The 13,241-nt window shown below is 44.6% G+C and overlaps 1 protein-coding gene across 18 annotated transcripts in view; it reads left to right on the forward strand.

The window, feature by feature from the left end:
* The window catches only part of LOC142585972 (uncharacterized), a 148,879-nt gene that overhangs the window by 66,171 nt on the left and 69,467 nt on the right, over nucleotides 1-13,241 (forward strand). For 11 of the 18 annotated variants that reach the window (XM_075697125.1, XM_075697136.1, XM_075697140.1 and 8 more), the window contains 3 exons: nucleotides 1,649-1,720; nucleotides 6,092-6,399; nucleotides 12,908-13,166. In XM_075697125.1, coding sequence (XP_075553240.1) covers nucleotides 1,649-1,720; nucleotides 6,092-6,399; nucleotides 12,908-13,166 — 639 coding nt within the window. The remainder of the gene's footprint in view (nucleotides 1-1,648; nucleotides 1,721-6,091; nucleotides 6,400-12,907; nucleotides 13,167-13,241) is intronic. The other 7 variants (XM_075697141.1, XM_075697142.1, XM_075697143.1 and 4 more) reach the window with 3 other exon arrangements.

Consider the following 13,241-nt stretch of genomic DNA (forward strand, 5'->3'; position numbering starts at 1 on the left):
GCTGTACTTGTTCATGATGTTTACTTAATGTTTTGCAAATTATAAGCTGATGCTGCCTTGTGTGTTCTACTTTCTTTCACCCTCAGTGACATCATATGAGCCATTTTGTTTGACGTTCTTGTGCAAAGTGGAATGGGTGCAAGCATATTATCGCATTTACTTGATGTCACTGCATGTCTTACCTCAGTGGCACTCATTCTTACAGCAGCTCACTGGTGCCAGCATGTGGCTTCATAACCTTGAAAGCATTTGCATCACATAAGTTGGTCATAGCATTAGAGGTTATGGTAGAGAAACAGGAAATGGTGGCAGTCAGCTTGCATTTTAGCTAGTTAGTGCTGATCTGCTTGGATCACAAGTGTCACAAAAGTGTCGCAAAAAGAATCGGGTGGAAATTTAGGAGCTATATTTTTATTAACAACACTTATATGAAGCTAATGAAAGCATAGGGGGAAATCAACATTCTTTTTAAAATTTAAACATAGAAAAAATAATGAAAAAGGAAGTAGAAGAAAAGACAACTTCCTGTCCTTGGCTTAATGAAAAAGGAAGTAGAAGAAAAGACAACTTCCTGTCCTTGGCTTCAGTTGCTGAGCCATGTGTCATGCTTGCTTTTGTCTGTGTGTTGCGTCAGTCATCTCAGAATTTACACAGGAATTCAGGCAGGTTAGGCACACTTTTCATGTTGCCACAAGCATACAGTTCAGGGCTTATAATATGGAGCATAACCTTATAATCAGTGCTTTCATAACTTATGTTACTCGAGATAACGCAATTGCAGTTTAAAATGACAACACATGTATATCGTTTGCACTGGTAGATAAACTTTTGACATCAAGTACCGTTCGGAATGCACCTTGCTCCTTGACCTGCTTATTTTGATTTGCGCATACGTTTTGTGCTGCTTGGTGAAGTCTGTTTGCAGCCTTCATGTGCTGAATTTGCACTGCCTTGCTTTTTCGTGTATTATGCAAATCACACCTGCATTTCTGTGTGCACCTTTCTTTCCCTGTCTATTTAGGGCTCTTAGAAGCTCACTCAGTGCATTTCTTGTTTTGTTTTGCGTATTTTACTGCCTTATTGATTATTGCTAACTGATCATCTTTGTGGGCCTATTATCTGATGTTTGTTTGCAATGCTGTGACGCTCCCAAGCTGATATTGGTTGATTACAATTTTACTTCAAATAAAATGGGAATAATAATCGGTTCATGCTGAAACTTGGTACACCCTTCAAAGGGCCAATATGTAACGTTTCTACTGCAAGACATTCTTGCATAGCAGCCTGAACTTATGCATAGCAGGTATGTTCCGCCTGTACTTTCTAAACTTCTGCACTTTTAAACCAGGCTAATCCCAAATCAGTTTTCTTAAATTTAGAACACTGCTCTGCTTATTTGCAGTGCTTTATGAGATCTCCATGCATAAAACTGTTTTGTGAATGTCTATTGTTTTGTTATTTGCTAATACCATCTGTAGTTTTCTGTTGGTCAAAATGCATATTTTGTTTGTTTTCTCATTGCCATTGCATCTTTATTGTGCTGTTGAGTGCATGATACTATCGGCTGCTTTCCAGAGCATTTGAAGCTCATGAGCTTCTTGGCAAGCTTCTTATGTTTAGTTTCTTTTCTTCCATTCTCCTGCACTAGACACTTACTGGTTTGCTCACGCTGGCGGAGATGCACCCAGTGAGGATGGCACCGAACGTAGGTTATCCCCAGGTAAAACACTGCAAAACATTGTTGGCCAATTGATTGATTCATGAGATTGAACATCCTAAAGCGACACATGCACTGTGCGAGACAGCATAGTCGGAGGGCTGCAGAATAACTCTGACCACCTTCACCCAAAGCCCGGTGCACAGCCACTGTTGCATTGTGCCCCTGCTTCAGACTCGCGACATTGTGCTCATTAGCAGAATGCTGTACAGCCACTGAGCTACTCTGGTGGGAGCTAATATGTTATGGCTCAGTGTTTGATAATGTGGAATCATAGTAGTTATTAGTTAGCCAGCACTTTGGGAAGCTACCAGAGCCTCCAGTACAGTGACTGCTAAGTCCATCCAGAAGCTCATAGAGAGAACAGCAGTGCTGCAGTAAGAAAAAATGTCATTTATACATTTAATATGTAGATCTATGGTTATCTTCAGAAGGTACAGGCTGAAATCATAGAAGACTGAGAATGTTTGCATATTGTTTTTGACTTATGTACATGATGTCATGGGAACAGCTTTTAGGGGTCTTTAGTGGTCTTTTGCTGCATTTAACTTTGGAAGACAATAACATCAACCAGAAGCATTTTTGGAGTACACTCAATGGCTTGTAAGTTGGTGAAATGATAAATGAGTGGAAACAAATTGCTGCTCTTGTTTAAGTACTTGTCACTAAAGGCTGCTAAAATTAGAGTATTTGAAAGCTATGTTTGTATGTAAGGTGGTTCCAAGAAAATTTATTGCCCATATAACCATAATATAACTTTAGCCGATATTTTAGTAAGCCTGTAAATGCTCAGAGCTAATGAAAATGATAGTGCAGTGCAGAGCTGCATATGCTGCACATGTCGCTACAGGTAAGCAGCACTTAAGTATTTAAGTGCAGCTTTGCCTGGATTCCTATGCTTAACACAATAAGGTTCCTAGGAATATAACAAAAAACATTTTTTTTCCTTGCTTAAAGTAGCAGAACTGAAACTGCTTCAGACCTATGAATATTAGTTGCAGCTCTCAGCAGTTATATCTGGAAACACGAAATGGCCGAGGTCATACATTTCTGGTAGTTAGTGTAGGAGCCGGGAGTCGTAACCTCAGAGTCTGGCGCTTCACTGAGGGTCGCTCTCTTGCCTATGCCGCCGATGTGTCTCGTAATGGGTATCTGGCTCATGCTTCCGGGGTATCACATGGAGGCTAAGTGGGCCCACGCCATCATCCGAGTTTTCTTGGCGAGTGTTGCTTCTTTTGTGAAGATTATGAAGTTGAGAGAATGAGGAATGGAACAGGAGGTTTATTTACATTAGAATTGAAAACTTGTTTACATCGAACAAGGGTATCATACTGGCCGGAGCACGGAGCGCAGTACATTGTCAAAAGGCTACATCTTTCTGGCGAGCACACAAAAGAGCCCACTACACACACTTCAGCAGTCCGCTTAAATCCCTTTTGTCCTCCCTAGATCCCGAGGTCAGGGAAATCTGCGGTTTCACGTTCCTCCAACCGGAGCGTCCAAAGCCGCCAAGGGTTCTGCCTTGAGACTGAGGGTGCACATAAGCACTTCGGCACCTTTGTTCCCTGAGCATGACGAAAGGGGGAGTTTTGTAGACAGGGATTGTCACGCTTGACTCAAGCTGGTGCGTCTTGGTTGACCGTGGCGGTTACTGGAGTCCGTGAGTAAATGGCGTAGAACACCCTTTTCCAGGAGTTTCTTGCTCCCATCATCCATGACAGCGACAGTGAACCATCAAACAGCACTCAATCCGCGAAGCATGTCTCTCCTTGTTGTCGCTGCAGGTCTGTCCGAGGGGACACATTGTAAGCTTCACGAAGCGATTCGTCACAGTAGTGCAAGAGAGACTACAAGGTCACTGCCCCCACTGGTCTATCATAACATTAGTTGCTCATATTTCTCATATGGAGTCATCCCCAATGGTGATTCAGGACATAATTTGTCATGTTGACTCGCTCTGTATTTAATCACTAGCACTAACAGGGAAAATTGCATGTTTTATGATGGGTAGACAGTAATTTGATGTTGGTAATATGGCCGGGAACCACGGGGTCGCAGCAGAGCGCCAGAACAAGCAGGCTTCTAGAACAGAACTGCTCATGCCGTGCTTGCACATCGAGCTTGTGCTGCCCATTTTTATTTTCTTCTGTCTTTCACAGACGGTACCAAGGCGCCAGCTGAGAGCGCCGACCTTAATGTCCCTGCGTTGCAGGGTCAAGCGCTACAATATATATATATATATATACCTACAAATCTTGATTTGTACTGCTAGGGTGGGAGACCAATAGCAAGAGCTCATTTAACAAAATGATATTTAGTGAGCAGGTATGGCTATGCAGCATGTGCTTTTATTCAAATTGACTAGGGAAATTTAGACAGCATTACTTGTCATTGCCCTAGACAACAGCACACACACTAGTGGAATGTGTTAACTCTAACGTTGGTGTTTATGGTATAAAATCTAAGCAAGTTTACAGTTCAAAAGAAGGTGTTGCCAAGTTGGCTGATCCTTGAGGAACTATTTTAGCACAGAGTGGGCACAAACAACAGAATAAGGCACAGCAGTAGCATTGCAAAGCGCCTGTGCTGTCATGCCTTTGTGGTAATCTAATTTGTCCTACAATGGCTTTGCCAAGTTTATAGCTACTTGATAAGATTCCTTGTGGAAGTCAGCGATGGCTGAATATAAAGAATTTTGAAGTGTAGCCAACAATGCTTAGTGCCTTGGGATGAAGTTTACAGGTCAAGCGTCCTTGCATTAGGTGGCATTCAGAATTTTTAGCTGCTGGTTTTATACCATTCATAACATTGTTGCCTTGTGGCCCAGTATTTATTGGTAAAAGTAATGATGATTGTTACCTACTAAGAGAAAATAAATTCATAAGGTTAAAGTATTTCTGCTCTAAAGAGTGAAAATGCACTATGGTGCTCAGTGTGAGTTGCGTGAAAGCAAGTGGCAAAGCAGTTGCAGGTTGTAGCGTATACTGTGCGTGATAGTACAGCGGTGTGGTGCCAAAAGACTGGTGTGAAAATCATGAGGTGTATAAAATTAGATTGGAATAACTTGGCATCTCTTGGCAATCTTGGGCATCCTTCGCATCTACTGCTCTACCTCGTAAGCTAGCTTTGTTTTTCCCATCTCATTAAAGTGGAAGTCTGAAAATTAAAATTCTAGATCTATTACTCAAATTCACACGTGCAGACCTGACCCTTCTCTGTATCGCAGCCCGCCAGTCACTCACTGGCACTTGGGCAGCAGCCCTAAAGTCTGAGCTGTGACCCATAACCCTGCAACTCACCGTGTATCGCGACCACAGCAGGTTCAGGCCAGGGGACAAGACACATTGTTAACTGAAGGTGTTTATTGGTCCAGCTCAGTTACACAACGGCAGGCAAGAAACAATAGGCAAGAAGCACAGAGGCCACAGAAGCAGAGCATTCTGCATGGCTGGGGCAAAAACTGCAATAATGAGGGAGACACACAAAAGACTGATAATGGTTCAGCTCACCTAGTATGGATATGCACTTGGGCCTTAGGGCCATCAGTCGCTTATAAAAGCCGGGCCACTGCAGGGAGACGGTGTGCAGCAGTCGCTGCGGCCGAGCAGATGTGCAGCTGGTCACACACTCGTCAGCCAAAAGACCAAGAATGACTCGGGAGTATAGTGTTTCACCTCAAACTGCAGTGTGGGGAGGGAGTCTCCCCAATTCCAAGAAAGGAGAAAGGAGGGAAAACGCTACCTTGGCTGCCGTGTTGCAGCCAGATGGGAAAAGTCATGGGAGCAGTGAAAGTTCCCTCCACTCCACTTTCCTCCGAGATTGCACATAATCATCATGTGATAACCACATGCAGCGACTCCTAAAATATTTAGGTGGGCGTGCATCTCCACAAAATACACCTGCACCCAGCCGCTCTGAGCCACTGCGCTTGACTCAACCATTCTATGGCCCATTGTCAGCAAGAACTACATTAATTGCTCTGCAACCTTTAAATTTCACACGTGTTCAGCTTTCTGACTTTCTCATTGCCAGGTGTTATCTCCATATGTGTGTTAAGTGTGCTCTTAAAAACGGTTCCAACTGCACCCTTTGAGCATCATCACACCACAGTGTGATGGTGCAGACACTGAAACCCTGTTTGCGAGGGCATTACTGCTTTGTGCAGTAAAATTCATGCCCTTGGCTCGAAGGAAAGCGAGATATGTCAAAGCCGTGTCTGCCTCCACCGACTTGTGACATCGCCCTCTCTGTGACTGTCTCGAGAAAATCCTAAACCACTCAAAGGCCTGGAGCGTATTTTGCAAATTTGCATCATGCTCTGTAATTTCCAGAAGTGTTCAAGGTATATGCCTTGCATAATTGGTGGCATTGCAGACAGGAGCCAAGCAGGTGACAGTGAGTCTGGGGGCGGGGGCGACTTGCCCCAGCACTTGCAGCTGTCCCAGCTGTCGCGAGAGGAACGCCTTCGACTCGTGAAGGAACGACAGGAAGAGCAGCGGGCACGACGGCTGCAGGAGCTCGAGCACCAGACGCAGGCTGCGCAACACTACCGCGAGCAACTGGAGGAAGAGCGGCGCAGGCGCATTGAGGAGATGCGGCAGCGAGACCATGAGCGCCGGCTCCAAGTGGAGGAGCGTAAGAGGCTCATCTGGGAAGCCGATCACGTAAGCAGCTTGGCCCCTGTGAGTCCAGAAGCCTTCAAAAGACATTGCCAGTGTTTCACCCCATGTTTGCCACCTGTTGTGTCTCCCTCCCGTCTGAGAGAAAGAAATCTGGCTGTGCTACCGGCGTGGGCTTGAAGCCATGCCAGCCATGAGTTTCTTGCAAAACTGGCACATTGATTTTTGCATGATGTATTTATTTATTTTAGGCAATGTAATTACCAGGGTACCTGTGGCTGCAGAGCAGTACTGGTTCATTCAAACGTTTGCCACCATACGTATGCTTCAAACTAGTGTTGCTGTGACTTGCTGTGGTAAAGTGCAGTTAAGTCTAGGCTCCATTACAATGCTGCTCGTAACTCCTGTTTCACAAAGTGGCTCTTCCAAAGCCCTAGAATTGTTTAAAGAGCCACTGTAGGGTGCAATGAAGCTGTGTAAAGAGCAGTTGTTTTCATAGCTCATTTTGTACTATATTGCTCTTGTTGGCCATATTTATGTTCAAGAAATGGCATCTTTCTTAGACTGCTGTCACTTCTCCCAATTGTGAGGAATATCGTGGAGCTTCAGAAAATTATCTTGGCATGGTATTTGGGCCCACTTCTTAGAAATTGAGCATATGCATCTGATCTGTGACAGAAGCAAGGCTCACATTCTGGTAGTATAAACTTCATATACGTGAAGCAAGATTTGCCACACCAAGGCCAAATGTAGGCACACATTTCAGGAGGGCTGTTTTTGTTGAACCTAACATCAGAATTTCATTTAAAGGAAGGCAGATTTGTGTGACCTACATGATCAGTACTTTGGAGTATGCAGGCAAATTAGGTGGTTGTGCAGTGAGGCTCACATTTAGTGTGTGTTGGTCAACTACAGTTGCATGTCATCATCATCATCATCATTTATTTTTCCTTAAGGACCCCTGTCGGGGTATTACATAAAGGGGGGTTACAGAAGATAAGGATAGAAACAAAGATATGGTTACAATTTCTTACAAGACTCAGCCTGTGGATTCGCATTAAAACAAACAAACAACAACAACAAAAAAAGAAGCCAAGAGGCACACTGAATAGAATGCAAAAGCAAATCAGCAGAACAGTCACAATGTGAGACGGCAATTGCAAAAGAATGAAGGCACAGTACGGTCATTATAAGGTTAGGGTTTAAGGTGATCAGTAAGCAGCTGCTTGAAGATAATGGGGTTGCGTTCATTGACAACTCTATCTGGTAAATTGTTCCACTCTATAATGGCGCTAGGCAAAAACGATTGATTAAAGGAAAGTGGTGAACCATGCAAGTGCTGGATGCTGCAAGAGTTAAAAAGGCGACGAGATGTATGGGTTGGTGGGATTAGAAGCCTTCCATGCAGTTCGGGGAAGTTATAATAAAGTCGCTGGAAAAGGCACAGTTTTGCAATTTTCCGACGCAACACCAATGGTTCGAGTCCTCGAGATGATTTAATCGCACTGACACTTTCTTCACGGCTGTATCTGGAAGTGATGAATCTAGTGCCACGATTTTGTATTGATTCTAACATATTAATTAAGTAAGCTTGGTGCGGGCTCCAAATAGCTGAGGCGTATTCAAGTTTACTTCGAATAAAAGTTTCATAAGCTAGTTTTCTTGTGGATGAGGGGCACAGTGCAAGGGTATGTCTGACGTAACCAAGTGATTTATTAGTGTCGGTAGCCAATTTTGTTATATGGTCGGACCAGGTCAACTTGCTATTAATAGTAATACCGAGATAACGATACGACTCAACGGTGGATAGGGCTGTCGAGTTTAAAAAGTACGAGTGATTCTTGTTAGAGTGTTTACGGGATACCTGCATAACGTTACGTTTGGAGATGTTAAGTTTCATTAAAGAGTTGGAACACCACGTTTCTAATGAATGTAAGTCTTTTTGGAGCGTTGCATGGTCGGCTGGGTCTGTAATGCGACGGTAGATTACGCAGTCATCTGCAAAAAGTCGGATATTGGATGATATGCCGTTGGGAAGGTCGTTTATGAAGATGAGAAAGAGAAGGGGACCGAGGAAGGACCCCTGTAGTACTCCGGAGATGACACTAGCAGTGGTTGAGCAATGATTTCCGATAGCTGTGTACTGGAATCGATTAGTAAGAAAGCAACGGATCCATGACAGTGCAAGAGGGTCGAGACCGAGGCATGAAAGTTTGGCCAAAAGCCGCTGATGGGGAACACAGTCAAATGCTTTGGCGAAGTCTAGATATATGACGTCAGTTTGAAGTGATGAGTCTAAATTCAGGTGAAGTTCAGTAATAAATTCAAAAAGCTGTGTATCGCATGACAAACCAGGCCGGAAACCATGCTGATTGTGAAAAAAGAAGGAATGATCACCGAGATGACGTGCTATTTGTGAATATATTATATGTTCTAGGAGTTTACAGGGAATACTCGTTAGGGAAATGGGGCGATAGTTGGAAGGATCAGAGTGGCTGCCTGACTTATATACCGGAACCACTTTACTAATCTTCCAGTCATTTGGAAGTGAACTATCAGTAATGGACTGGGTAAAAATTATTTGTAATACTAGACTGGAAATTGCTTTCGTACCTTTTAGTATCTTAGCAGTGATGTTATCTGGCCCGGGGGCACTAGAAATCTTTAGGTTATCAATAAGTTTCATAATGCCTTGAGAAGTAATTGTAATGGGAAACATGAGGAGAAAACTGTGGATGGGCAAATCAAAGTCCTTCAGTGCAGGCTCACAAGTGAAAACATAAGAAAAATATGAGTTCATTACGTCTGATCGCTGATCAAGCGGCACGTTTGAACCGTCAGGATAAGTCATGGAAATGTTATTGGAGCTATTGTTTGGTTTCAGAATATTCCAAAGTTTTTTGGGGTTGACACGTATGATGTTAGGCAAATCGTGGTGGAAGAACTTCTTTTTGGATTGTTTCAAAGTGCTAGTGTATTTGCGCAGGCATTTGAAGTACTTGTCCCACTTTGAACAAGATTTAGAGCGTTTCGCATCACGAAACAGATGTTTTTTCCTTCCCGACAGCCTCCGAAGTGTGTTGGAAAACCAGGGTTTTCCTAAATCACCGCGAATGCGAACAAGAGCTACATGTCTCTCAACAAACCGTAATAATTTATTCTTAAATAACAACCAGTTTTCATCTACTGTACGAGAAGGAGCAGTCTCACAAAAAAAATGTGAAAAAGTGTTCAGTTCAGTGTTAATTTTGCTAAAATCTGCTTTGTTGTAGTCCCTAATGTATTTGGTCGAGGGCTGTCTGAAAGGAACTGGGATGCAGAGATTAAATAGCAGTAATTTGTGGTCGCTTAGACCAGCTACGGATGATAGTGATTTTATTATTTTGGGGTTAGAAACAAGGACAAGGTCTAGAATGTTCTCCCCACGGGTTGCCATATTAACCATCTGAGTAAAGTTGAATGTAAGGATTGTGTCAAGAAAATCTTTGGATTGCTGGTTATGTGCATCTAGATTTGCCCAGTTAATGTCCGGAAAATTAAAATCGCCACAGAGCATAAAATTCGCAGACGGGAAGCGTGACGGGAAGATTCGCTAGTACAGAATTTAGTTCATGGTTGAAAGAAACATCACAGTCAGGAGCGCGATAACAAGCAATAATCACAGTCATACTTGACCGAAGTGATATATTTACACACAAAATTTCATGTTGACAGTTCAATTTGGTGACATATGAAGTAACACTTTCTTTCACAAAAATCAAAATGCCGCCTCCTCTGCGCCCCAACCTGTCAAGCCTGTGAACAGTGTATGTTTGCCTATCATTTAGTAGCTCGTGGTCAGCAATATTTGGATGCAGCCAAGATTCCGTAAGTATAGCAAGGTCAGTATTGTTGTCTTTCAAGATAGATTCTAGGGCGTCTTTCTTAGGCAGGTAACTACGCATGTTTGCGAGCAAGACCGACATACTTTGATAAACAGGGACAGTAATCGAGGTGCGGCAGGTCTGGGGGGGGGGAGAAGAGGGTCGCGCATGCCTGAGTAGTCTGGCTGGCTGGCCTGAGCATGGCTGAGTAGTCCTCACGAATCGAAAAATTCGTGCCCTTGAGCCTAGAAGCCACTGCAAGAATTCTTGATTTATCTTTAAATCTTGAATATTTTACAATAATAGGCCTAGTTTTGTCTTGCTGGTAACGACCAAGTCGGTGTGCACGCTCCAAGTCGTCTGTACTAACGGATAAACCGAGTTGCTCGGAGCAGAATGATACTATTTTTGTCTGAGACTCAAGCCAAGTCTCACCCTTTGTGTCTTGAATTCCACAAAAAAGTAAGTTTGAACGACGCAGGCGATTTTCTGCATCATCACACTTTTCGGTAAGAACTTTGATTTCAGTGGAAAGTTTTGCAAGGCTGCCATTCACGTCCGCCTTTAAACCTATTTCGTTTGACTGAGTCGACTGGACAATCTTCTCCAGGGCATCAACGCGAGCCGAAAGGCTGGTCACGAGGGTCTCGGTGCTATTTTGTGATGCTCGGATTAGAGAAAGTTCGGACAGAACAGAGCTTTGTGATGTTTCTATGCGAGATATGGCCTTTGCAATAGTTTCAATGGACGGCGGTGAAACGTCAGTTGGTCCTGGGTTTAATTCTACGTCGCCCGACAGCAACAGGAGCAGAGTAATTGTGTTAGCATTGATATATAGAGATAACGTTTCACACAACAGCCCACAACAAGTTCCAATAACACAAGGGGGGCACGACACCGCAAGAAAACAGCGATTTCCAGAACGGACACAAGCCGCGTTTGGAAGGTAACTGATGTGCGTCAAGAAGGGGATTTTTGTGACCACTGTCGTTGTGGTGGCGTGCCCCAACTGGCCCCAGTCCGGTGGTGCAATATGTAGTCGATGTAGCTGTCCCTCGTGCATAGTTGCTCGATGTTGCCAGACGAAAAACCGGACTGTGGCAAGGAACGGCCTGTGTGAGGTGACTTGCGAAGAATCGTTCAGGGCCATGGGTAGCATCTGGGCGGGTGCGCTTTGGTGATAAGCCAGAAACGTGTTGCTGCCGTGGAAGCTCAGCCGAAGCGACAGTACGAACCACAGGACGAGAACCTGCGTCAAGAAGGGGATTTTTGTGACCACTGTCGTTGCGGTGGCGTGCCCCAACTGGCCCCAGTCCGGTGGTGCAATATGTAGTCGATGCGGCTGTCCCTCGTGCATAGTTGCTTGATGTTGCCAGACGAAAAAACGGACTGTGGCAAGGAACGGCCTGTGTGAGGTGACTTGCGAAGAATCGTTCAGGGCCATGGGTAGCATCTGGGCGGGTGCGCTTTGGTGATAAGCCAGAAACGTGTTGCTGCCGTGGAAGCTCAGCCGAAGCGACATTACGAACCACAGGACGAGAACCTGCGTCAAGAAGGGGATTTTTGTGACCACTGTCGTTGCGGTGGCGTGCCCCCCATATTGTTAATGGGGGGCACGCTCGTTAATTTGAACGCATTTAATTTGAACTTCCAGTTTATTTCAGCTGATTCTGTGGTCCTGTCAAAATTATCTGTATTTCAATGTGCAAGAATGCCTGGCAGTTTGAATATGTAAGCGTTTTGCACTAATTAACTGTTTGTGATGGCACAGCAGCGCGAATTCACGGTGGCACCTCTGACCCTGTTGTGCAGCCATGCGCCAGCTGCAGCTCCTGTCTCCCATTGCAAGTACTGTATTTTTGCACACCAAAGATTCAAGAAGCTTTAAAGTAAAATCCGGGTGCAGGCTAAACGCGAATTTTGCCTTGAGGTGCGACTTCACAGCAGCACATGCTAGGCTGCCATGAAGCCACATTTCCAGACTTTGTCACTCATTTGTTGGGCCAGTGCACATGCGCCGCCTAATGCAGTACTGCACACGAGTCCCCCATTCGGTGAGCTTCCTTTTGTTTAATTTGAATAAATTATTGAGATTCAACTGTGATTTTGCCGGACTAAAGCCCTGTGGTATAGGCTTGCCTATCGATATGTCTTTTTGAAGGTGCACTAAGATCTGCAAGTATGAAATTCTCAAATTTTAGGCGCAGATCTTAGGTGCCCATTCCTGCGGTGAGCGTTGGCGTCAGCTTAACCAAGCAAATGAGTGCAGCGAAGGATAAAAGAGTGAATTCAGAGCGCAGCGGGGGATGATAGATGTGAGGAGGAAAGCGGAGGAGGAGGATATGGCGAAAGCATGAGAAGAAAAGTGGAGTGTGACGACGATGGCTGCGAGGTGGTGCCAGAGTAGTGCACATCGTCGGAGAAGTCTGTCTGCTGCGGCTGCTATGAATCGCGCCCACACATCATTCACATGCTGGCTCTCATGACTTCCAGATTAGCAAGCCAGTTGTGTCTTAGTTCGCTCCGTTTTCAACATGCCACACGAGACAGCTTGTCTACGCCAGCCAGCATATTGCGAAATGAAAGCATGTATAGAGCTGAACTCAAGTTTCGCATTCGGGAGTATGGAGTATTGTAATCACCGGTGAATTTTCTTGCCAAGTCTTTCTTTCATCAGTACCAAAAAGAATAAATGTTTTTTATTCCAGGAGCGGAAAGAAGCCATGCTGAAGCGGAATATAGAACGAGAAAGCAAGCTAGATGCTCGGCGAAGCACCAATCGTATGAGCATGAGCTTTGCTTTTGGCAGCTCAACACCGAGGACCTTTGATTTAGATTTGGCCACCATGAGCTCAGCTGGTGCCCCTGTGCTCATGTCAGCAGCGCCTCAGAGGAAATCAGAAGAGCGAGACTTTGAGAGCAGCCGCAAAAGGGCAGCGTCGGCCTACAACTTGTGCCAGGCAGCAGGTAATGGCAGCTTTCAGAGTCCTCTGTGTCTGGGCTAGTTGGTTTTCCATCATAAGCAGAAGTAAATGGCACACA

The sequence above is a fragment of the Dermacentor variabilis genome, chromosome 6 (assembly GCF_050947875.1).
Source record: "Dermacentor variabilis isolate Ectoservices chromosome 6, ASM5094787v1, whole genome shotgun sequence".
In the NCBI taxonomy this organism is placed as follows: Eukaryota; Metazoa; Arthropoda; class Arachnida; order Ixodida; family Ixodidae; genus Dermacentor; species Dermacentor variabilis.